At 43.4% G+C, this 27207-nt stretch overlaps 1 protein-coding gene across 2 annotated transcripts in view; it reads left to right on the plus strand.

Moving 5' to 3' along the window:
• Positions 1-27207, plus strand: part of pcsk2 (proprotein convertase subtilisin/kexin type 2) — an 87164-nt gene that overhangs the window by 26513 nt on the left and 33444 nt on the right. For both annotated transcript variants that reach the window (XR_013818411.1, XM_079842538.1), the window contains exons 6-8: positions 8253-8329; positions 22166-22254; positions 25913-26088. Coding sequence is in view for 1 of the 2 variants with exons in the window: in XM_079842538.1 (XP_079698664.1) it covers positions 8253-8329; positions 22166-22254; positions 25913-26088 (342 nt within the window). In the remaining variant the exon portion in view is untranslated. The remainder of the gene's footprint in view (positions 1-8252; positions 8330-22165; positions 22255-25912; positions 26089-27207) is intronic.

The raw sequence follows: 27207 nt of genomic DNA on the forward strand, positions 1-27207 counted from the left end.
GCTGCGGGATTATCCAGACCGATCCAAAGTTTACTTTAGACTGTCAGTGGCTCAGTTTGAGGCTTTGCTAGCGATACTGGAGCCACATATTAAAAAGAAGACCACCGATCTCCGTGAATCAATTGATCCTGAACCGCGCGTGTTCAGACACACGCACACACACACACACACACACACACACACACACACACACACACACACACGCGCGGTTTACAGGGACTTGGTGAGCTATAATTATAGCTGTGATATAATAATATTAGTAGTATTTTTGATACAATAATATATAAGGGTATCTGAGCACTGGCGATTCATTCACCACCATTGCCAGCAGTTTTAGGTTGGGCATCAGCTGTAGATGGGAAAAACGGATGCGAAAAACGCAGCAAATCTAACCTGTTCTGAATTTTTTTTTGACGGACGAAAGTTTCGGAGGCAATTTGCAAGCGTGATTGACATAACGTGAGGTCGAATTTATTTTTTGACGTGCGGAAATTTCGCATGCGAATTTCGGACTCAGTGTGCAAAGGCCTTAAGGCCGCGTGTCCACCAAAGCGTTTTTTCACATATTCAAATGTTTTCAATGGGAGTGCCGCGTTATTTGAACGGCATGAGCGTAATGAGGCGCTGAGCGAGTATTTCACACTCAAGCGCTGAGCGCTCAACGTTTTTTACTGGTTGCAGAGAGTTGAAGAACTTTGAGCAAAACGCAGCGCTCATCACTGTCACTTTTCACCCAGCCGTCCAATCACAGTGGAGGATGGGCGGGACAAATGCCCACCGTCACATTCTGCTTGTACAACGTCAACAGATGAAAACAAGCTGTATAATAACGGGACAAAATAATTTAAAACAAGAGCCAGAGGAAATACTTTACATTGTATTGGCATTTTTATATAGAATCAATACAGAAACAAACTGTGAAATGAGATACTAGGAACACTTCTGCGGATATTCTGTATCATAACAAGCAAAGAGTCTCAAATGGGGCCTTTAATATCCTTAAGTCATTTTGCCTTTCAAGTATAAATGAATCTTGATTTAAGGATGTTTATATATTTGCACTGGAATATCTTGTTTTTTGCTGTGTGCTACAGTGATTTTATCATTGTATAGGGGTGTTAGACCCTCAACGCCCCTTAATTCCCTTAATTGTGGTAAAATCATATAGTCTATCATGGCTTATAGCGTTTAGGTGTAAAACTCCACTTGTTGTGGATAATTTTGCAGACTGACTGACTGACATTATCTTTTATTTTTCAACCAAATAATTGATGCAGCTGCATGTGTGTGGGTATATACATTGCAATTCAGAATATCAGCATAACTGATGATGCTTTGAGGCACTGATGCAATTTCATGTTTTCGTCTTGCTCTCCATTAATGAAGTCTCTTGGGCAGCAGAGACGAATGTTTCCTCCCCTCTGAGAGAGCTGAAGTGAAGGCCGATGTGAACGGCTGGGTCTGAATCTCTGTGATTGCACTGATGGATTATGGGGACAGACGGATCAGGCTGATGTGTCAGTTGTTCCTGCACTTCCCACCTTCACTGTGTGCTGGGGCTCTGGGAGCCGCTCGCTCCGGGACTGCTGTCCATTATCATGCTCCACTTTCTCTGAACGAGAAACTGGACCTTTTTTTCTATGGCAGTGACATTAGCTATGTTTCCATCCACCTATTTTATGTGGATTTTGGGATATTGCATGAAAGAAATGGGATGGAAACTCCAAGATGCGTATACATTTGAAAAATGCTCATAAAAAGTGTGCACCCAATTGAGTTGGATACATTTTTTATCCGATGAGAACACATGTGCATAAACTATGATGGAAACTCATTTACAGAATAAATCCCTCAATGGGCAACTAAAAACTTTGGCTCAGCAGAGGCTGTGATTGGATAGCTGGCCTAACCAGCGGACCAATGGCATCGCAACATCTCAAATGTTGGAAACGCCTGAGTCAAAGTCTGTGATCAGAATGATTTGGTTTAATTCCCTCCAGAAGCGTTTAGTGTGTGTGTGTGTGTGTGTGTGTGTGTGTGTGTATTCCTCCAGAACCTCACACAATTGTGTTCCCAAACACCAGCATCCCAACGCAAGAGAACATGACAGCGTTTAATGTGTGTGTGTGTGTGTGTGTGTGTGTTCCTAAAAGCATCACACACGATTGCATTCCCAAACACCAGTATCCCAACACAAGAGAACATGACAGTGTGTGTGTGTGTGTGTGTGTATTCCTCCAGAAGCGTCAAACACGATTGCGTTCCCAAACACCAGCATCCCAACGCAAGAGTGTGTGTGTGTGTGTGTGTGTGTGTATTCCTCTAGTAGCGTCTCACGCGATTGCGTTCCCAAACACCAGCATCCCAACGCAAGAGTGTATGTGTCTGTGTGTGTGTGTGTGTGTGTGTGTGTGTATTCCTCCAGAAGCGTCTCACACGATTGTGTTCCCAAACACCAGCATCCCAACGCAAGAGAACGTGTGTGTGTGTATTCCTCCAGAAGCGTCTCACACGATTGCGTTCCCAAACACCAGCATCCCAATGCAAGAGTGTGTGTGTCTGTGTGTGTGTGTGTATTCCTCTAGTAGCGTCTCACGCGATTGCGTTCCCAAACACCAGCATCCCAACGCAAGAGTGTGTGTCTGTGTGTGTGTATTCCTCCAGAAGTGTCAAACACGATTGCGTTCCCAAACACCAGCATCCCAACGCAAGAGTGTGTGTGTGTGTGTGTCTGTGTGTGTGTATTCCTCCAGAAGCGTCAAACACGATTGCGTTCCCAAACACCAGCATCCCAACGCAAGAGTGTGTGTGTCTGTGTGTGTGTGTGTGTGTGTGTGTGTGTATTCCTCTAGAAGCGTCTCACGCGATTGCGTTCCCAAACACCAGCATCCCAATGCAAGAGTGTGTGTGTCTGTGTGTGTGTGTGTGTGTGTGTGTATTCCTCTAGTAGCGTCTCACGCGATTGCGTTCCCAAACACCAGCATCCCAACGCAAGAGTGTGTGTGTCTGTGTGTGTGTGTGTATTCCTCTAGAAGCGTCTCACGCGATTGCGTTCCCAAACACCAGCATCCCAACGCAAGAGTGTGTGTGTCTGTGTGTGTGTGTGTGTGTGTGTGTATTCCTCTAGTAGCGTCTCACGCGATTGCGTTCCCAAACACCAGCATCCCAACGCAAGAGTGGGCATGTTTTCGTGAAATATCAGGACACAAATGTGTATAATGACATAGGTATTACAAAAAGAGGGTGAAATATGAGGACGTTCCCCATGTCCTCACTTTTCAAAATGCTTATAAATCACACAGAATGAGTTTTTTTTCACAGAAAGTGAACTGCACAGTCTCCTGTGAGGGTTAGGTTTAGGGGCAGTGTGTGTGTGTGTGTGTGTGTGTGTGTGAGGGTTAGGTTTAGGGGCAGGGGCAGTGTGTGTGTGTGTGTGTGTGAGGGTTAGGTTTAGGGGCAGGGGCTGTGTGTGTGTGTGTGTGTGTGTGATGGGTAGGTTTAGGGGCAGTGTAAGGGGATAGAAAATACGGTTTGTACGGTATAAAAACCATTACGCCTATGGAATGTCCTCACATTTCACAAAAACAAACATGTGTGTGTGTGTATTCCTCTAGTAGCGTCTCACGCGATTGCGTTCCCAAACACCAGCATCCCAACGCAGGAGTGTGTGTGTCTGTTTGTGTGTGTGTGTGTGTGTGTGTGTGTGTGTGTATTCCTCTAGGAGCGTCTCACGCGATTGCGTTCCCAAACACCAGCATCCCAATGCAAGAGTGTGTGTGTCTGTGTGTGTGTATTCCTCCAGAAGTGTCAAACACGATTGCGTTCCCAAACACCAGCATCCCAACGCAAGAGTGTGTGTGTCTGTGTGTGTGTGTGTGTGTATGTGTGTGTGTGTGTATTCCTCTAGTAGCCTCTCACGCGATTGCGTTCCCAAACACCAGCATCCCAACGCAAGAGAACGTGTGTGTGTGTGTGTGTATTCCTCCAGAAGCGTCAAACACGATTGCGTTCCCAAACACCAGCATCCCAACGCAAGAGAACATGACAGTGTGTGTGTGTGTGTGTGTGTGTGTGTGTGTATTCCTCCAGAAGCGTCAAACACGATTGCATTCCCAAACACCAGCATCCCAACGCAAGAGAACATGACAGCGTTTAGTGTGTGTGTGTGTGTGTGTGTGTGTGTATTCCTCCAGAAGCGTCAAACACGATTGCATTCCCAAACACCAGCATCCCAACGCAAGAGAACATGACAGTGTGTGTGTGTGTGTATTCCCCCAGAAGCGTCTCACACGATTGTGTTCCCAAACACCAGCATCCCAACGCAAGAGAACATGACAGTGTGTGTGTGTGTGTGTGTGTATTCCTCCAGAAGCGTCACACACGATTGCGTTCCTAAACACCAGCATCCCAACGCAAGAGTGTGTGTGTGTGTGTGTGTGTGTGTATTCCTCTAGTAGCGTCTCACGTGATTGCGTTCCCAAACACCAGCATCCCAACGCAAGAGTGTGTGTGTGTGTGTGTGTGTGTGTATTCCTCCAGAAGCGTCACACACGATTGCGTTCCTAAACACCAGCATCCCAACGCAAGAGAACATGACAGTGTTTATTGTGTTTCTGACACAGGGTATACACAGACATGCACACACACAGACATATGTATCATATATAAATATAATAATATGCACACCCATATTTTATGTAAACAAAAACGTTAGATGTGATAAACCGATTTAAATGTCTAATTAAGTTCCACCAGGAGACCAGCTGAATTTGGATGATCCAGTGAATCTCATTTTTGAGGGTCTATTGCCCGTGATCAGTGTCATCCCTATGAAAACCTCCTCCAAACCATTCCATCCTCCCAGTTACCTGCTCCACACACGTCATTAAGCCGGGCCTCGGGAATGAAAGGCGTCCTTTTGTCTCCCACTGAGTCACGCTGGTAAATGCCAGGCTGAAACCTCACCCGCCCGGAGCCATGACTGCCCAAGTCAGCCATCTTTTCAACTCTGGCCTAATGAAGGCCACGCTCAGGCCCGTCCGGGTAATGAATGCTCCAGATGATGAAAGAGCGTACGGTCGGCAGGACCGGAGCGATAGAGCGAGCCATTGATGAGCACGGGGAAGGTTCTCCGGAGGGTTCTGCTCTGGAGGACATTTGTTGATTTCGCTGGCTGAAGCTCCTGCAGCTTTCCTTGTTTTAGGGCTGGGTCATAAATACTGTGTGGCAGTGGATAGAGACATTTCACATGTTTTATACTGCGGTAGAGCCATCAGGACTGATTTAGGGTGCGTTCACACTTAAACAACTAAAACAAAACATATAGTCCTGGTCCGCTTAGCGTTCACACTGGCATTTTTAACAGCGAACCTAAAGTTACTGAACCAAAGGCTTAGGGATATGCTCACAACCTGATTGGTCGGCTTTTATGACGTATATTTCGCGACGGAGCTGCTCACCGAACACTCAAAACATTGTGTGGTGATTAAACGTCATCATCTCATGCGTGTACATTTTATTTTGACCAGCTGAGAACTCACGAAGAGCTCATCAAATGCTCAACACATTCAGAACAGCAGCAGGATTTCCTCCAGTGTGCAGAAACGCACATCTGCTTATATTGATGAGCAGTGTTGGGGTAATGCATTACAAGTAACTTGAGTTACGTAATAATATTACATTTTCCAAGTAACTAGTAAAGTAAACCATTACTTTTCAAATTTACAACAAAATATATTTTTCAAAAAAGTAACGCAAGTTACTTTTCCCATTAATTTGACTGACAGCTCTCCTGCCCCCATGTTGAGAAGAATAAGTGCAGAGGTGTGTGTGTGTGTGTGTGTGTGTGTGTGAACATGATGGTTATTGTAGTTCTAGACTAAATGTGAGCATTTATTTATCTCACTTGCACAATAAAGATTCTGTTCTCCTCAAAATGAATCAAATCAGTCAAATGCAAAATCAGAATACTATGCAAACCTCCAATAATTAAATGTTAAATAAAACAATTATTTTTATGCATATTCTACCTTTATATTTAATTGACCAATGTCTTGCTGCTGAGCTTTGATGATGAAAATTACTAGATTTTTTGTTTTTATTGGTGTAACTTTTTTCTCCTGCGTCCTCTTCTCTCATTATCCAGAGCTGCGCCCTCTAGTGTTCATGAGGGAATCTGCATTTTTACCTCAGCCTGGGGCGCATTATTTACATTTTGGTATGAAGAGGTCTTTACCGTTGCACAAAAATATCACTTTTTTACAAAAACAAGCCCAACCCAGGTGAGAAAAAGTAACGCAAAAGTAACGTGACGCATTACTTTTCTTAAAAAGTAACTTAGTAACTCAATTAGTTACTTTTTAAAGGAGTAACGCAATATTGTAATGCATTACTTTTCAAAGTAACTTTCCCCAACACTGATGATGAGGCTCTTTACCTCCTCGCTGCTCCAGGTTTGTCCTCTACTCATTTTGGATACACCGATCTTTCCACGTCGTCAAATCAGCTGACTTTAGCGTCGCATCTTGTGACATCACGTCCTGTTTTTGGTTCGTTTACATGTCTTTGGTCTGTGTTGTGTTCATATATCAGTGGAACCGCACCAGAGTTGGTTTGTAAGCGGATCGAGACTCGTCTCTTTAGCGTCTCGCTCCGTCTGAACACCAGGTGTGATCAGGAGCATTGTTAGAGCTGCTATTGTGAGGAACTGAAAACCACTGACCATTGACCAACACACACCTGCTCTAAAGTCAATAGTGCAGCATTTGTGTGTTATTTAAAGAGTGTGCTAGTAATATGAGCCTATAGGCGGAGCACAATGCACCAGCACACACACATTTTTAAATATTAAAAATAAAAGGCTTCCTCTCTGGAGAAGCGTTCAGTCTTTCCTCATGTAAATAGTGAATCCTCTCATGGTGCAGCGCAATTGGCTTTTAAAGGGAAAGGGAGATGAGACTCTGATTGGTTTATTGCACGTTACACCCAAAACACACCCATGACTCATTAAGAGACGAGGGACGACCCTTTTGGATTTAGAGCTGATCGCTTTTTCGTTAAACTAGCAAAAGTGGATTCGGACACGCCCTCAGTGCACCTGCGACATGAGCTCAGATCGATAAAATAGGCCCTAAGATTTTCTTGATTTTAAAAGAGGTCTCTTATGATCACCAAGGCTGCATTTATATTTGACTAAACATTCAGTAAAAACATTAATATAGTGAAATATTCTTACAATTTAGAAGTGTAATGTATTCCTGTGATCAGAGCTGAATTTATCATCATTACTCCAGTCTTCAGTGTCACATGATCCTTCACTAATCAAGAATAATATGATGATCTGATGCTCAAAACACATTTATGATTATTATCAGTGTTGAAAACTGTGCTGCTTCATATGCTACCATACTTTCAAAAGCTTGGGTTTAATGTAACATTAAAACAAAATTAATATATGTATTCAGAAAGGATGCGTTAAATTGATCAAAAGTGACATTAAAGACATGTTTAACGTTACAAAAGATTCAAATAAATGCATTCTATTAATCAAAGAATCCTGCATTTTTAGTAAGTAGCAAAGTTTTCAACATTGTTATAATAAGAAACATTATTAATAATTGAGCACCATTAATAACAGATGATCAGTGAAGGGTCATATGACACTGAAGACTGGAGTAATGATGATTTGATCACAGGAATAAATGACACTTCACTATATATTCACATAGAGAACAGATGATCTACACTGGAGGAATATTTCACTGTTTTCAATATTTCAATGTTTTACTGGAGTTATGATCAGATAAACACAGCTTTGGTGAGCAGACTCTTTCAAACATAAAATAAATAAAGCATTGCACATTTTTCGTTCATTGAATTTCCTGCATATTGTGAAAATGACATAAAATTTTGGTCATACCGACCTTTTCTTCTTCCTTTTGTACTTCACTTCTCTGCAAGTTGCCAGACCATAATGAAGTTCCTCACATAATGTGTGTGTCCGTGTGGCGTGTCCTGCAGTGTTTAATCCATCACCTCAGAGATTCATTAAGGAATAGCTGGAGTAAAGCTTAACGAGGGGCAGCTCCAAACACACGGCTGGAGGAGCACAATGGGGATTCCTGAGATGCTTTCTAAATAACGAATGACTAATTATTGAAATCAAGCTCATTGTTTGTTTTGACATAATTGGCAGTAATTCATACGTCTGTGAAGCTTGATGACGGATGCTTTATTTCTTGTTGATGTTTCAGAACGCAGAAGCCAGCTTTGACTTCAGTAGCAACGACCCGTTCCCTTACCCTCGCTACACGGACGACTGGTTCAACAGGTAATGAGCTCCGCTTCTCACAGCGCTTCAGTCTGACCGTGTGTTGATGGGATCTGTAGTTGTTTGAGTGGACATCAGTGGACAGCACAGATGTGTTGCATGTGAAACCTGCAGAAATGTGGGACAGAATGCAAAGCTTATGTATGCAATGTCGCCGGTATATCTATATAAACATCTTTACAGCTTTAATTGCAGCTCATCCAATCAGAATTGAGGCAAAACTGTCTGATTCATAGCATTGCCTTTTTTTTTTTACTCAACAGTTACAAAAACTAAACACACAAGTAAAAATAATACAAATAAAATATAAGCTATATCAATATACACCGATCAGGCATAACATTATGGCCACTGACAGATGAAGTGAATAACACTGATGATCTCTTACTGTTAGTGGGTGGGATATATTAGGCAGCAAGTGAACATTTTGTCCTCAAAGTTGGATGAATGGGCAAGCGTAAGGATTTGAGCGAGTTTGGCCAAATTGTGACGGCTAGACGACTGGGTCAGAGCATCTCCAAAACTGCAGCTCTTGTGGGGTGTTCCCGCTCTGCAGTGGTCAGTCTCTATCAAAAGTGCTCCAAGGAAGGACCAGTGGAGAACCGGCCACAGGGTCATGGAGGACCAGTGGAGAACCGGCCACAGGGTCATGAAGGACTAGTGGAGAACCGGCCACAGGGTCATGGAGGACCAGTGGAGAACCGGCCACAGGGTCATGAAGGACCAGTGGAGAACCGGCCACAGGGTCATGGAGGACCAGTGGAGAACCGGCCACAGGGTCATGAAGGACCAGTGGAGAACCGGCCACAGGGTCATGAAGGACCAGTGGAGAACCGGCCACAGGGTCATGGAGGACCAGTGGAGAACCGGCCACAGGGTCATGAAGGACCAGTGGAGAACCGGCCACAGGGTCATGGAGGACCAGTGGAGAACCGGCCACAGGGTCATGAAGGACTAGTGGAGAACCGGCCACAGGGTCATGAAGGACTAGTGGAGAACCGGCCACAGGGTCATGGAGGACCAGTGGAGAACCGGCCACAGGGTCATGGAGGACTAGTGGAGAACCGGCCACAGGGTCATGGAGGACCAGTGGAGAACCGGCCACAGGGTCATGAAGGACTAGTGGAGAACCGGCCACAGGGTCATGGAGGACCAGTGGAGAACCGGCCACAGGGTCATGGAGGACCAGTGGAGAACCGGCCACAGGGTCATGAAGGACCAGTGGAGAACCGGCCACAGGGTCATGAAGGACCAGTGGAGAACCGGCCACAGGGTCATGGAGGACCAGTGGAGAACCGGCCACAGGGTCATGAAGGACCAGTGGAGAACCGGCCACAGGGTCATGGAGGACCAGTGGAGAACCGGCCACAGGGTCATGGAGGACCAGTGGAGAACCGGCCACAGGGTCATGAAGGACCAGTGGAGAACCGGCCACAGGGTCATGAAGGACTAGTGGAGAACCGGCCACAGGGTCATGAAGGACTAGTGGAGAACCGGCCACAGGGTCATGAAGGACCAGTGGAGAACCGGCCACAGGGTCATGAAGGACCAGTGGAGAACCGGCCACAGGGTCATGAAGGACCAGTGGAGAACCGGCCACAGGGTCATGAAGGACCAGTGGAGAACCGGCCACAGGGTCATGAAGGACTAGTGGAGAACCGGCCACAGGGTCATGAAGGACCAGTGGAGAACCGGCCACAGGGTCATGAAGGACTAGTGGAGAACCGGCCACAGGGTCATGGAGGACCAGTGGAGAACCGGCCACAGGGTCATGAAGGACTAGTGGAGAACCGTCCACAGGGTCATGAAGGACTAGTGGAGAACCGGCCACAGGGTCATGAAGGACTAGTGGAGAACCGGCCACAGGGTCATGAAGGACTAGTGGAGAACCGGCCACAGGGTCATGGAGGACCAGTGGAGAACCAGCCACAGGGTCATGAATGACCAGTGGAGAACCAGCCACAGGGTCATGAAGGACCAGTGGAGAACCAGCCACAGGGTCATGAAGGACTAGTGGAGAACCGGCCACAGGGTCATGAAGGACTAGTGGAGAACCGGCCACAGGGTCATGGAGGACCAGTGGAGAACCAGCCACAGGATCATGGAGGACCAGTGGAGAACCAGCCACAGGGTCATGAAGGACTAGTGGAGAACCGGCCACATGGTCATGGAGGACCATTGGAGAACCGGCCACAGGGTCATGAAGGACCAGTGGAGAACCAGCCACAGGGTCATGAAGGACCAGTGGAGAACCGGCCACAGGGTCATGAAGGACCAGTGGAGAACCGGCCACAGGGTCATGAAGGACCAGTGGAGAACCAGCCACAGGGTCATGAAGGACCAGTGGAGAACCGGCCACAGGGTCATGGAGGACCAGTGGAGAACCGGCCACAGGGTCATGAAGGACCAGTGGAGAACCGGCCACAGGGTCATGAAGGACCAGTGGAGAACCGGCCACAGGGTCATGGAGGACCAGTGGAGAACCGGCCACAGGGTCATGGAGGACCAGTGGAGAACCGGCCACAGGGTCATGAAGGACCAGTGGAGAACCGGCCACAGGGTCATGGAGGACCAGTGGAGAACCGGCCACAGGGTCATGGAGGACCAGTGGAGAACCGGCCACAGGGTCATGAAGGACCAGTGGAGAACCGGCCACAGGGTCATGGAGGACCAGTGGAGAACCGGCCACAGGGTCATGGAGGACCAGTGGAGAACCGGCCACAGGGTCATGAAGGACCAGTGGAGAACCGGCCCATTGATGCTCGTGTGGTCCGATCAAACAGACGAGCTACTGGAGCTCAAACTGCTCAAGAAGTTAATGCTGGTTCTGATAGAAAGGGGTCAGAATACACAGAGCATCTCAGTTTGTTGCGTATGACCAGTCAGTGTGCCCATGCTGACCCCTGTCCACAAAGCACAAATGCTTCAGGAATGGTTTGAGGAGCACAACAATGAGTTTGAGTCCAAATTCCCCAGATCTCAATCCAATCGAGCATCTGTGGGATGAGCCGAACAAACAAGTCCGATCCATGGAGGCCCCGCCTCACAACTTACAGGACTTAAAGGATCTGCCGCTAACATCTTGGTGCCAGATACCACAGCACACCTTCAGGGGTCTAGAGGAGTCCATGCCTCGACGGGTCAGCAAAAGAGTGTTATGCCTGATCAGTGTATAAGCTTAAGAGAGAAAATCTTACTGACCCCAAACGTGTCCACTACATACTATAGAAAATATACAACCACTCACAACAGATTTTGCTCAGTAGGCGTGCATTGACCTGCACTGTGTTTCTTAGCAGTGGTTGGATGAAGGACTGCTTGCCTCTGTGTATTGATTTTCCTCACACATAACCCCATTAAGTCATCTCTCTCTGGCTCTCAGCCCAGCTGCATTAACACAGCGCAATGAGCCTTTCCTTCTGCACTCTTATCAGAGCCACGGGCCTGACCAAAACCACCCAGAGGTCAAGATTAAGAGCTAAATTGTGCCATGTTTCAAAACCGAAGTCATTGCTATAGCTCCAGAAGGACTGATCAGTATTACCATTACATAAACATTCATTAACGCTCAATGTGATGCAAGCCGTTTTAATACTCGAGTCGATGTTTTCCTCCATTCTCTCTGAATAAATCATTTATTCTCCTGCTGTGCATTATGAAACAGAACAAATGAGAGATGTTTATGTGAGGGATGGTGTTGTGTGGACAAGAAAGAAACTAATATCTCACCATTCAGTCCGGTCTGCACTCGTTCTGTTATACAGTGGCCAGTTTTTCGTAACGCAGAGACACACACAAGTGAGCTCGCAGCTAAACGCATTTGCATTCGCATACGTGCCTAAGAGTTTAAGTGCTTTCTTAATGTTTATGTCAAAAAAGCAGTTCATTACACTACCTTACATTAGCAGTAGAAATGCAGCTATTGATTATTCACTTCAATCATTTAATCATTTGTTTCTTAGTTGATTCAATTTCTCAGAAACACACAGTTTCTGCCAGTCTCATGTTGATCTTGAGTATCTATAGAGTAGTATTGCATCACTCATACCTCAAAAAAGTCTTTACTTTTATTATATTTATAAAAGACAGATACACTGTACCGACTCTTTCCGAAAATAGTCGAGCTCTGGGAGCTGCATGGAGCTAAAGAGTCACGAGCACACACACGCACGCACGCACGCACACACGCACGCACACACAATCTCATCATAGACTCTCTATTCGTTCCGGTTAAATCACAAAGTAAAAAGCACACAGATGTGTCCCTGCTCTTGATACAGAATCACTGATGAACACCTTTGGTTTGGATCCACAACGGTGGATTCGAACCCAGAACCGAACCTCAGACACAAGCTCTACCACTGGACCGCCAATCTATGTGAAGAATCTCAGGACTGACACTAGGGCTGTAACGATTTGACCAAAAATAAAAACCTCGATGAATTGAACATTTTACCTCGATTACGATTAATGAACGATTATTTTGCTTCCTTTTTTTTTTTTTTTTGCTTTCCATTTTTTGCCCTCGTAAGTTTTTTGAGTAAGTTCCTGATAAGGTTTTATTGTAAATATTTTCTACTATTAAAGGTGGATTTTTTTTCTAATGAAAAAGTGCATTTCTTTGTGATTTTAAAACACTTGAAGGAAACGGTTGACTTTCAGCAGTTATTGATGTCTGTTGGGCAGATTTCTGCTTGCTGTAATCAGATAAATGAACACAGTAGACTTACATTTATTTGAATGCATTAATGAGAGCGTGATTGTGTGTGTGAATTACTCATAACGTCTCTATTAATTATGAAGCTGTGGTTTGTACTTCAAAGGTATAACAATCTGTAACGGTTGAGTTTCTAAGCTACTTTAGTGACTTTACTTTAGTCACAGGACGGCGTTGACACTGCGTTTCTGCACGCGATCTTCACGTGATGTGTGAGCTTCTGTCTGAGTGTTCGTTTATCACAATATATCAGGCATTAGTTCGACATAATACACATCTGATGGACTAAAATCGCTCTAATGTTCAAACTGGCAGGCAGTTAGAGGGTAGAGGTTCTGAATTTTAATCGTACAGCCCTAACTGACAGTATTGTATCATGCTATAGTTAGGAGATGTATTGTTAAGGACGAAACTATCACGTTAAACATGACTTCTCATGACACTCACCCACTTTTTAAAACAAAGTTACGGCATTGCATCACATTATGCCTGGATAACGACACTTTGAGTTGTTCACATTATATGTGCACTTACGCGCCGATTGCCAACAAAACAAAACAAAACACATTTGATTTGATCAAATCCAACACGCCGCTTATAAAACATTCATCACCGAAAAAGGCAGGAACACACTTGAAGCGAAAAACCGCATCCACTGTTCCCTTAACGCTGGGCTATTTGTGAAGCTGAACAAGGTGATCTTTCCCTCACACACACACACACACACACACACACACACACACACACACACACACACACACACACACACACACACACACACACACACACACACACACACACACACACACACACACACACACACACACACACACACACACACACACACACACACACACACACACACACACACACACACACACACACACACACACTTCTTTAGTGACATTGTTAAAGGGATACTCCACCATTTTTTCACATTAAACTATGTTATTCCCTTAACTAAGCCCAGTTCATTCATTAGGTACCAAACAGAGATCAAGTTAGAATTTAAATACAGTTACACGAATAGTTGAACGACCGAGTATGGTGACACAAAATAAAACATGGCGCTTTTCTAAGCGGGTTAAAAAGGATGACTATAATGTATGCACTTTTGTATTTTAAGAACGAATATAGCCAAATGTCTGTCGCAAGAACTATTAACCCAGAACGAACACTAAACACTGGCTTTACTAGTAAGTTAGCCAAATCACACACAGAACCATGTTTAGCAAGCCTGTAGATAAACAATACATAAAAGCTCTAATCAAAGAATCATTTACACTAATGCCAGGTTCGCTGTTGAGATTTTAACGTTAGTGTTTGTAACGTTAGGTGTTCGTCGGATAACGTTAAGTATGAATGAGCATTTAACAGACTGGTTTGCAGAACAGTGTTGTCATCTGTTTATTTCCTTGCTACAACCTATTACAGGAAAACACATCGATGAAAAATAAATCAGACTTACAGGTTGTGGCCCGTAAACAGCTTCTGTTTGTAAATCCATCTTTCAGGACAAGCCGTTGTGCAAATCCGGCATTGAACTCGCGAAGATGGTGGAAGTTTTCCTCTGTGAAATGTGCTGCGGGAGGGAGCCCCGCGCGCGTCGTGCATTCACACACAGGCAGTGTTTGTCTCACGCAGCTGACGTTGTGCAAATCCGGCATTGAACTCGCGAAGATTGTGAGATGTGCTGCGGGAGCCCCGCACGCGCCTGTTCCCTTCTGTCTCATACACACGTGCATATAACATGCTGTATGTTAAACGCTCTGCAACGCACCCCCGTCCCTAGGACTGCTGAACAAAGCAAGTACCCCAGACCTGCAATCCGGATGAAAATAACAGCGTTTCCTCGGCATCGCGGCAACACCACTCCAGCCTAACTATACCACAACAGCGCCACGATACAAAATGGCTTCACCCCCCCCCCCCTCTTATTTCATATTCTCGGAGGAGGTGTTTATGTAAATATTGAGCCTGGTGATGTCACCAACCCTGGAGGAATGTGTGTAGTTGCCTACTGGCCGTTTGCTGTAGTCCTTAGACATGGATTTCTTTAAAAGCAAATATCTCCCTTTGCTTTAAACTTTGAACGTTGTAACTTTGCAGATGTTGTTTATGCTCAAGCAGCAACATTACACGCTAGCTAAAGTTAGAATAGTGAAATCGTGGTTTACCACCCCTTTAAATCTCTTGACAAACTAAAAGACGTAATTGACATTTGTATGTATTCTAAATAAAAGATATAGGTTGTACTGAATGTCAGCTTGCTTATTTTGCTCAAGATAAGGATTTATTAAGTCCACATGTTATGCAAACAAGAAACTATGCTTCTAACCACAGGTCGAGAGCTGTCGTTCCAACCACATAATTTTGCGATGCTGTTTGTAAACGTTGGTTATGTATTATTATTTATGCATTTTGGCAGACGCTTTTATCTAAAGCGACTTACATGATAAACTTATTACAGGGACAATCCCCCTGAAGCAACATGGTGGTGACCGCTGGGATCGAACCAGCAACCTTCTGCATATCAGGTCCATGGTTTAACCCACTGGACCACCATCTCTCTGGTTGGAACGACGGTTTCGGGAAACACCGACTTGTTGAACTATGTTGATAACAACGTCAGATAGGGCCATACTCGAAAAAAACTTTCCGAAACTTGTGAGAAACCGGAATCAGTGTATTTGGCACAGACTCCGTCATACGTCCAACTAGTTTTTAAAAATGTTGTCCATGTTTATCATGAGAATCAGCTCTTCAACAGTGTAAATAAGGCAGAATGCAGGAAATAGCATTAGACCCGCCCCTTTAATTGTGACTTTTTATCTCAATGTTCTGACTTTATAACTCACAATTGTTGAGTTGTAAAATATAAACACTCAATTGCAAGTAATTAATTCCAAATTGGAAGATGTTAAAATAGCAATTCTGACTTTTTTTCTTGCACTTGCGAGCTTATGTCTCAAAATTCTATGGAGCCCCTAAAGGCTTTTTTATTTGCAAAAACATAAAGTATACAGACTTTCACATGTGCACAAGAAACTTTTGCATGCTCGTAAGATTTATGGTTCATTTGTGCATCACTGCCATTTTACTTTGAATAAAATTAATACATGAATTAATAAAGTTTTATTTGCTCAAAATGTGGCTTTCGTTAGGGCAGAATAGGCTCTAATATCACAGCCTTATGTCCGCTTTAACACGTCCTAAGTGACAGATGAGAAACTGCGCTGTGAAATGGGCTTATGGTTACGGCTGTGTGCATTAGGCTGATAAAGATAAAGATAAAGTTGATAAAGTGCTCAGATTTTGGATTTAAAGCGGACACAAGACCATGATATTAGAGGTATGCTGCCCTAATGAAAGACAAATTTAGAGCAAATATAACTTTATTAATTTATGTATTAATTTTCATGTAATAATTAATGTGCATACTTTCATTTTCTTCATACACCCTAAAAAATGCTGGGTTAAAAATAACCCAAGTTGGGTTGAAAATGGACTAACCCAGCAATTAGGTTGTTTTAACCCAGCGATTGGGTTGTTTAAACCCAGCAATTGGGTTGTTTTAAGCAAACATTTAACCCAACCGCTGGGTTAAAACAACCCAATTGCTGGGTTAGTCCATATTCAACCCAACTTGGGTTATTTTTAACCCAGCATTTTTTACAGTGTAGTAAAATGGCAGTGACACACAAATTAAATATGTTATAGACAGTATGCATAAAACGGAAATTGTAGTGTGGGAGCATGTAAAAAAATCCTGTGCACACGTGAAAGGTTTCTTGTGCGCATGCAATAGTTTCTCATGGGCTCGCGGAAGTCTGTTTATTTTTTAATTTTCAAAGGTTCTTTAGGGGCTTTCCTGATTTTTTCCTCAGAATTGTGAGATATAAGCTCGCAATTGTGTTATAAAGTCTGAATTGCAAGATATAAATTTGCAATTATGAGGAAAAAAATTCAGAATTGTGAGATAAAAAGTCACAATTACCTTTTTATTTTTTAATTTTTTAGTGGAAACAAGCTTCCACTTCCCTGCCTCCCATTGGTTGGGCAAATAGATAGTCCCTCCCTAAATTCATGTAATTGGTCATGCAAGCTCTTCAGCTCTTGTAGAGACACGTGTGCTATATTCACCACAATACATTAGCCTGATTAAACCTAAGAGATCCTGAATTCCTAGCCATGAATCTGTTCAAAACAAGAGTAGATGTTTTCTTGGCTCGGATGCAAAGCAGTTTATTGTGGAGAGTGCGGTGAGGTTTTCCTCCTGCATGTGTAGGGTGGACAGAAGGTGCCCTACGGGAGGAAGGTCAGTGGAGATTGGCAAGCCTTCTGTCGCCGTGCTCCACTGCTCAAAGACCCCATCACACTATTACTGTACCACACACACACTAAACTTACTGCAGGATTCTGCATACTAGTGGCTGTGCTTTTATGGAAAATTCTTACATTAGTGTCCCAATGTGTTTTGTATGCCATGTTTTGTGTTAAAGGGGTCATGAACTGCATTGATTTATTGTTTTATAGTGTTTCCTGGGGTGCACTTATAATGTTAGTATGATTTTTACATCAAAAATGGTCATCATTTAGAAATAAAAGGCATTTTAGCCTCTGATTTAAACGCTCTGTTTGAAGGGGCGTGTCAGCTGTGAGACCCACTGCTGTGATTGGCTGCTGTGAGACTTCAGTGTAAACGCCCACTGCTGTGATTGACAGCTGAGAGACTTCAGTGTAAACGCCCACTGCTGTGATTGGCCGATGTGAGACTTCAGTGTAAACGCCCACTGCTGTGATTGGCTGCTGTGAGACTTCAGTGTAAACGCCCACTGCTGTGATTGGCCGATGTGAGACTTCAGTGTAAACGCCCACTGCTGTGATTGGCTGCTGTGAGACTTCAGTGTAAACGCCCACTGCTGTGATTGGCTGCTGTGAGACTTCAGTGTAAACGCCCACTGCTGTGATTGGCTGCTGTGAGACTTCAGTGTAAACGCCCACTGCTGTGATTGGCCGATGTGAGACTTCAGTGTAAACGCCCACTGCTGTGATTGGCTGCTGTGAGACTTCAGTGTAAACGCCCACTGCTATGATTGGCTGCTGTGAGACTTCAGTGTAAACGCCCACTGCTGTGATTGGCTGCTGTGAGACTTCAGTGTAAACGCCCACTGCTGTGATTGGCCGATGTGAGACTTCAGTGTAAACGCCCACTGCTGTGATTGGCCGATGTGAGACTTCAGTGTAAACGCCCACTGCTGTGATTGGCCGATGTGAGACGTCAGTGTAAACGCCCACTGCTGTGATTGGCCGATGTGAGACTGCAGTGTAAATGCCCACTGCTGTGATTGGCCGATGTGAGACTTCAGTGTAAACGCCCACTGCTGTGATTGGCCGATGTGAGACTTCAGTGTAAACGCCCACTGCTGTGATTGGCCGATGTGAGACTTCAGTGTAAATGCCCACTGCTGAGCCCAATGTTGAGCATGAATGCTGTGATCTCGTCATTGTAACTGGATTTCTGCACACTAACAAATGCTTTCATCATAACTAACAGTGCAAACACAATGTAAATAAGAGATTTGTTGATTATAGCGCGAATCCAGAACTCAGTCACTGATAAACTCAGGCTGTTTGATTGACAGCTCCAGTGATTGTAAAGGGAGCGTTCTTTGATCGCTTCTATATATAATTTAATCACAGTTTAAATAACAGATTATTTTCATCTACTAAGAGAAACAATGTGGAGTTGAGCGCTTAGTCACTGGTTTGATTTACTGAAACAGACAAAGAACATCTGACTTTACATTAATTATAACAGAAATCACTGATCTCAGATCAGGCGTTAGAATTAACGGTTACTCACATGTTGTGGCTTTACTGTCGAGTCCATATTGTAAAAGTCTGTTTGCGCTGAAATTGCGACTGATTTCCCAAAGAATCCTCAGTGAAATGTAGCAAATAAATAATGCTCAACTGAGACACTCACATTGTTGAGAATAAATAAGCACAATAGCATTAGGATCCTTTGGAAGGGGATGTTATTTTTAGTCCAGTGATCCGGTATCGCTCTTCTCTCCTCGTCATCTCACTAACACTCCAGTGGGCGGAGCCAAAGTTGCAATGATGAAGTAGGCGTTGATCTTCTTCTGTAGAGGTGGTTTTTCTCCATCTATTATAGGCTCATTCCACAACAAGTCATCGAGAACCCTAAAATATTGCCACAATTTTGATAACCTTGATAAACACCCCTGTAAAAACAATGACAGATCAAGGTCAGGTGACCCTTAAACCAGCCTTATACAGGGCTTTCTTAGAACCGCTCCATAGTTACCACAGAAAATGAAACCTGCATTGATTTCATAATACATATTTGAATGCAATATTTTGAAAGTGTATTTTCAATGCATTAAGGATACCCTTATGATGCATTATAAGCACAGGCTTCATCTGGTGTTATAATGCAGTGTACTTTTAAAAGTTATATCCATAAATAGGTAAGTACTATAATGTATTGTAACTGTTGTTATGATTATTTATCAGATGGTACAACATAATATAAGGTTGTTTTTATAATGCATGTGTTATAATACATTAAGAATACCCTTATAATGCATTATAAACACAGGCTTCATAGAAATCATCATGGACAGTCACAATCTAATAGAAAGACGACAAGACCCTCTTGTGTTTTTCCAGCGTTCGCTGCGGGTGTGAAGCTGGGGCATGTGAGGAGAGCAGCAGTAATATCATCTGAGCTGCAGACTCACAGCATAATCAGACGCTTATATATAAATAGAAGCACTGTCTGTCTGGGTGGAAGAGAGGAGGGAACCATTGCTGAGCTTCATGCTGGGGCTCTTCCTGAGGTTTCTCGGTTATAGATACCATTTTAGAAGCTTGTCTTATGGGTTGTTTTTTAAGTAGAGCGAGGTTCAACATCAATGACTTCATTTACTTTTAATATTCTTCATTTATGTAATATTGGAATATAGTCATATTCTTATCATGCAAGTGTAAACCAGCATGGGAGGCATGGGAGGCGGGCGAGCTAAATCTCACTCTGGTCCGAGTCATGGCAATATTCAGTTACTGTATATCTGTATGTCCATACAAAAGTAATTGTAGATGCTACATGATACAGGCAGATTCGGATAATGCTGAATATACATGTAGAGCATTATACACTCACCTAAAGGATTATTAGGAACACCTGTTCAATTTCTCATTAATGCAATTATCTAATCAACCAATCACATGGCAGTTGCTTAAATGCATTTAGGGGTGTGGTCCTGGTCAAGACAATCTCCTGAACTCCACACTGAATGTCGGAATGGGAAAGAAAGGGGATTTAAGCAGTTTTGAGCGTGGCATGGTTGTTGATTCCAGACGGGCCGGTCTGAGTATTTCACAATCTGCTCAGTCACAACCATTTCTAGGGTTTACAAAGAATGGTGTGAAAAGGGAAAAACATCCAGTATGCGGCAGTCCTGTGGGCGAAAATGCCTTGTTGATGCTAGAGGTCAGAGGAGAATGGGCCGACTGATTCAAGCTGATAGAAGAGCAACTTTGACTGAAATAACCACTCGTTACAACCGAGGTATGCAGCAAAGCATTTGTGAAGCCACAACACACACAACCTTGAGGCGGATGGGCTACAACAGCAGAAGACCCCACCGGGTACCACTCATCTCCACTACAAATAGGAAAAAGAGGCGACAATTTGCACGAGCTCACCAAAATTGGACAGTTGAAGACTGGAAAAATGTTGCCTGGTCTGATGAGTCTCGATTTCTGTTGAGACATTCAGATGGTAGAGTCAGAATTTGGCGTAAACAGAATGAGAACATGGATCCATCATGCCTTGTTACCACTGTGCAGGCTGGTGGTGGTGGTGTAATGGTGTGGGGGATGTTTTCTTGGCACACTTTAGGCCCCTTAGTGCCAATTGGGCATGGTTTAAATGCCACGGCCTACCTGAGCATTGTTTCTGACCATGTCCATCCCTTTATGAGCACCATGTCCCCATCCTCTGAAGGCTACTTCCAGCAGGATAATGCACCGTCACAAAGCTCCAATCATTTCAAATTGGTTTCTTGAACATGACAATGAGTTCACTGGACTAAAATGGCCCCCACAGTCACCAGATCTCAACCCTATAGAGCATCTTTGGGATGTGGTGGAACGGGAGCTTCGTGCCCTGGATGTGCATCCCACAAATCTCCATCAACTGCAAGATGATCTCCTATCAATATGAGCCAACATTTCTAAAGAATGCTTTCAGCACCTTGTTGAATCAATGCCACGTAGAATTAAGGCAGTTCTGAAGGCGAAAGAGGGTCAAACACAGTATTATCACCTGTCTTGTGAGGACTTTTTGTTATTTCCTGTCTTTTGCCATGTTTTGTAGTTCTTTGTAGTTTTTCATGGTGATTAGTCTCTCCAGGTGTATCTTGTTAATTTGTTAAGCTTCGACTCTGGGATTGGAGACTCTGCTGTGGCGGCCATCTTGCCTGAAGGCTCCGGTGTGGTGGCCATGGCGGGAAATAACAAAAAGTCCTCACAAGACAGGGAAACACAGGCTGGGATCATGACAATTACAAACCTGTTTCTTGTTCTGTTAACTATCCCTGTGTGTATTTAAGACCTCACTTCTTTCTGTTCATTGTTCAATGTAATTTATGCTTATGTGGTTGTGTTTCTACGTTCGTTACTCCTGCAATCCCCTTTGTGTTCTGTGTATTATTGTTAATAAACTGTTTATTGAATCCATCGTCGTGCGCACGGATTACAACTGATCATTTCAATAATGGCTTTAATTTACCTAATATACAGTTTATTAGGGTGATGAAGATAATTAAATTGTGGTTATTTGCTGAAAATCTTGCAAGCCTTCAAATTTGAATATATGCAAAAGCGAAAAAGACTTATGGTGACTGGAAAGATTTGTAGCAAATAATTTAGGCATTAGGCTTGTATGGTATTTTTTTATCACATCAATGCTTATTTCACAAACTTTTGACCTGCCCTGTGTCCACTCAGTTTTTCAGGGATTTTTAATTGTTATATCACATAAATCATTGTGAAATATGTAACATCTCTGAATGTTTTTTATTCAGTCATGGAACCAGGTGTGCTGGTGAGGTGTCTGCAGTTTCAAACAACAACATCTGTGGGGTGGGTGTGGCCTACAACTCCAAGGTAGCAGGTAAGTTTTTTTTACAGTGATATCCTCATAATAATTTAAAAGTTCTGGTTGCTTTGGATAGCTCCACCTTAGACATTCTACTGGAAGTAGTTGAGATAGTCAGTAGAATGTCTTTTGAGGAGCATCAAATTGCATTGGAAGTAGTTGAGAGTAGGCTTAGATCCATTTGTGGTTATGGATTCAGCAGTTAGGCTCATGCGTCTCCATCAAGGAAATGTATTTTGTGGATTTTGTTATATTCATTGGTGCCTATCAATGACATTGAATGGACTCTGGAGCGATACTGCAACAGTGCCCTATATCTCAGTTGATCACCGTTTTTGTTAGAGGTTGATGTGAGCCAAGATTTCACTCAGCACTTTCCAGTCCAGTGGTCTCAGATATCCCAAGGGCCAGATTTACTTAACTAGGCAAATTAGCTTGAGAGCGCAATTCCAAAAAAGCGCAGATAGGAGTGGAAAGTTCGGCACGTGATCTTCTAGCGATGCGCAAATTAAACACAGACACAGCCGGATCATTTTCATAATGATCAACACAATCTACAAAGAGCAGCACAAATTACCGTCTGGTTCAAGACATGTTTTTTTGGGCGATAAATAATAGCGCAAATAGCAGTAAATTGACAAAGCGGAAAAAAACCTTAGCATGAATCATTTAAATATGCTCCTCCCATAAATACTGCGTCTGAAAGGGAAACCCCTACAAATGCATATGCAATAAGATCAGCTGCTAAAATAATCCTGTCCACACCTTTTCAGTGCTAATTTTTCATTGAGTGTCTTTAGTAAATCTTAACAGTAGTTTTTAATGCCAAAAGAGGGTTTGCGCTGGTGCAAGCTGTTAGTAAATCTGGCCTTTAAACTGGTGGTCCCCAGGCTGGTGATCCCAAGTCCAGTCTTCCCAAGTCTGATGGACCCATGTCCTAGGTCCTAGGTCTCCCAAGTCTGGTGGTCTCAAGTCCAGTCTGCCTAAGTCTGGTGGACCCAGGTCTCTCAAGTCTGGTGGTCCTAAGTCTGATGGACACAGGTCTCCCAAATCTGGAAGTCCCAAATCCAGTGGTCCCAAATATCCCAAGTCCGGTGGTCCCAGATATCTCAAGTCTGGTGGTTCCAGGTCTCCCAAGTCTGGTGGACCAGATCTTCCAAGTCTGGTCCAAAGTCCAATCTTCCCAAGTCTGGTGGACCCAGGTCTCCCAAGTCTGGTATTCCCAAGTCCAGTGGTCCCAGATATCCCAAGTCCGGTGGTCCCAGATATCCCAAGTCTGGGGGTTCCAGGTCTCCCAAGTCTGGTGGACCAGATCTTCCAAGTCTGGTGGTCCAAAGTCCAATCTTCCCAAGTCCAGTGGTCCCAGGTCTCCCAAGTCTGGTGATCCCAAGTGGTCTCTGGCCCCACTCCCACATTGTGGCCTGGACCACGCTTTTCACAATAAGTGACAACTTTCAATACAGCTTGACAGAAAATGCATGTTTCAAATTTTAATCAAGAAGCCAATTATATTCAGAAACAACATCAGTATTAATGTGTTTGGATACTATCAAGATTCAAGATTATGTTTTAATTAAAATTATTTCTATGCATTTTTGCCTTATCAGGTTTGTCCTGTGCAGTCAATAAATATGATGAATGACTATGATGAATGATCCCTTTATTTCTTAGCCAAAAGGAAAATCAGCTTGATCATATTGATAACTTCTACCCTTCCCCTCTTTCACAATATCCAGCACCCAGCATCAATAAAAACATAATTTACGCTCTGCAGCACATTGATTTTTTTTCTTTTCAAAAGGCCACAAAAGTAAAGGAGAGTAACTAATAGCCAGTGAATATCTTCTGTTTAGCTTTTGTTCCTCACAAAAGGACAGAGACATTGTGTGTCTCACCATTTCAGCTCTTGGAAGGTTTTCTAATCATCGTTCTCCTGAAAGATCAGTATGATAGGTCTGACATGTGTTTGATGTCTTATGGTACACAGCAGTGGCATTTTTAGAGTGCATTCATACAGACCTTCAGGCTTAAACGTGTGCAGATATATGTGAAAAGGCATGTCTAAACCCACTTTAATGAACCTGAGTTAGTGCTGCTCATGTGGCCTGTAGAAAAGATCTGCTGGTTACCAGCATAAGTTGCGTTGTTGGTCCCCATCACAGGATGCTGGTGTCCCCTTTAAATTGCTTAACTAGCAAGACTGCCTTTTACCAGAAAAGATCATGCTGGTTGGCCAGCTTTAAGGCCCCAATATACTCAAAGAATCAAAAAATAAACTGGTGTGAAGCAATTTTGAACAACATCGAAAGGTTCAAAACAATTTACCAAAAGGAACCTTCCAGAAAAGATAGCTCCGACTTGTAAATCCCTTTGAACTACTATTGGTCCGTGGCATTTAATGGGTGTGACGCTCCACCTTCTGTGAAATGGATATCTTCTCAGATTCATTTTTTTCCCTGTCAAGATCAGACACAAGTAAAAACAAGAACACACTGAAGACCTGCTTTATAGTAAAAACTGAAGTTGTAATTAGGGGTTCAAGCACATAACACTGAAACTTTATTGTAATTGTTAGAATTTCCAAGGATCAGCATTCTGCCCTAAAAGTGATTGGGCAGACCAAACCGTAAGTCGTAGAGACTTGAAACTTTGAGGGATGGTAGTACCCATGCCGTCTACAACTTCACCAATGCTCGCTCCAATCAGCCTGATGGTGGCGCTACAGTGATCAAAAGTATGTAATGGCTCATAACTCCTAAACTCTTTGTCGCAGGCTCACGTGTCTATATGGCTGGAATCTTTGACTCAAGACAAACAAAACGTCTCGGATTCCATTGGAATATTTAGGATTTTTCAAAAACCCTACTTTGGCAAACCAATCCTAGGGATTTCGCCCGATCAGAACCAAACCAGTGCAGAAAGATTCTCTGGAGTCTACTTGTCAGTAATTATAAAACAAGTCAAAATTTCGATTGAAGTTTGCTACGGGACACCTAAAACATTCGGAGTAGCCATGGACCCTTGTACTAAAATGGCTATCTCTCTTGAACAGAATGAGATAATCTCACCAAACTCGCTACACATGTGTATGGGCTCGGTCTGTGATCACGTGACCACAGACATGCCACTTGCAGCGACTGGCCACTTTAAATATAAAAACACAAAAACGGCTATTGACCTGAAAACTGCCATGTAGTGTCTTTGTCCAAGGTGCCTTAATTGTCTACGAGGACATTTGTGTATCTCGAAAAACACGGCCATTGAAGTTCGAATGGCTGTCATACGAGGTTTAACGGAGGCCAATCGTAACGAAATTCGCTGTTCGCGAACTGCTTAGGTTTCAAACTTCTTTTTAACCCCAGGTGAAGAATGAAAAGAAATTTGCATCGAGTATAACTGGGCCTTTACTAGCTACAGCATCTAAGCATTGCATGCTAGTACACCAGCTAGACCGGCATGGAAGTTTATTTTCTTCTTTTCTGCTAGTTTGTCAGGAGAGAGAGAGAGAGAAGCAAAGTTAAAGTTAAGTGAAAACTTGTGAAGTGCTTGATGCAATACCAAAGCAATTATCTTCTGCTTCCTCTCTCATATGTCACCAATGAATCGCATACCCTCTCACCCCTCCAATCATCACTGGCTTTCCAATTGTTCCCATGTTCTTGCAATTTTGCAGGCATTCGTATGCTGGACCAGCCCTTCATGACGGACATCATTGAGGCCTCTTCCATCAGTCACATGCCGCAGGTTATTGACATCTACAGTGCCAGCTGGGGTCCCACAGATGACGGCAAAACGGTGGACGGCCCTCGTGAGCTCACCCTGCAGGCCATGGCCGATGGAGTCAATAAGGTACCCTAAGCTAAAGCAGGCCTGTTTAAAAGCAAGAGTTTTCATGCAGCATAGCAAAAGGGATTCCCTCATGAATCATCCGTTGCTGCGGAGAGAAAAAAGAGAAGAAAAACTAGACAGGTACAGAATTGTAACATCTGGTCCAATCAGATAAAAACCTGGAGTTCAGAGTCCTCCTGCTCTCTCTGCCACTTTACATCAACTGTAACACCAGCCACCATGGCAAATTATTGCACAGTTCTGAGAATATTGGTGCATTTAGAGATTCAACTTCAATATAAAACCAGATTAACTAATAGAACTGTAAGTACAGATACACCAATCAGGCATACTATTATGACCACTGACAGATGAAGTGAATAGCACTGATGATCTCTTCATCTCCTGTTAGTGGGTGGGATATATTAGGCAGCAAGTGAACATTTTGTCATCAAAGTTGATGTGTTAGAAGCAGGAAAAATGGGCAAGCTTAAGGATTTGAGCGAGTTTGACAAGGGCCAAATTGTGACGGCTAGAGGACTGGGTCAGAGCATCTCCAAAACTGACCCAGTGCAAATAAATATTGATATATAGAAGATGCATACATTTGTATGTCATACACAGAAATACAAAACACCATCACTGTAACACACATGGCACTAAAATAATGCAATAAACATTCATCTAACAACATGAGATGGAGCATAAAGCCGTACGTAACTGATGAGAAAAAACTAAGAAGAATAAATATTTCAATGAAAAGTGAAGAGTCACAAGGATAATTTTGGGAATGTCAATTTACTGTTTTTTACTGTAAATTCTGAGGTGACTTGTTCTTTGTCAATGTGAAATTACATCAGACGTCTACACTAGATCTATTACTGTTTTTCACCGTATAGAGTAAGAGAACTTACCATTAACCAAGTTTTCACCATAGCATTTTTTCAGTCTTTACCTTTACAAGAACAGGAGTCCCCTCCAGGAGTTCTCTAACATACAGTATGTCAGTTGTCAACCTTGCAGAGTCTCGTTGCTTCACGCTTTCCGTGTCATTTAGTTGCACATCCCTCTCTATGTCTGGTGCCTTCACAAATTGCCTCGGCTAATGGGTACAAATGGAGCTGAGCGTTCCTTGGCTGA

The sequence above is a fragment of the Gobio gobio genome (assembly GCF_949357685.1).
Source record: "Gobio gobio genome assembly, chromosome: 18".
Lineage (NCBI taxonomy): Eukaryota > Metazoa > Chordata > Actinopteri > Cypriniformes > Gobionidae > Gobio > Gobio gobio.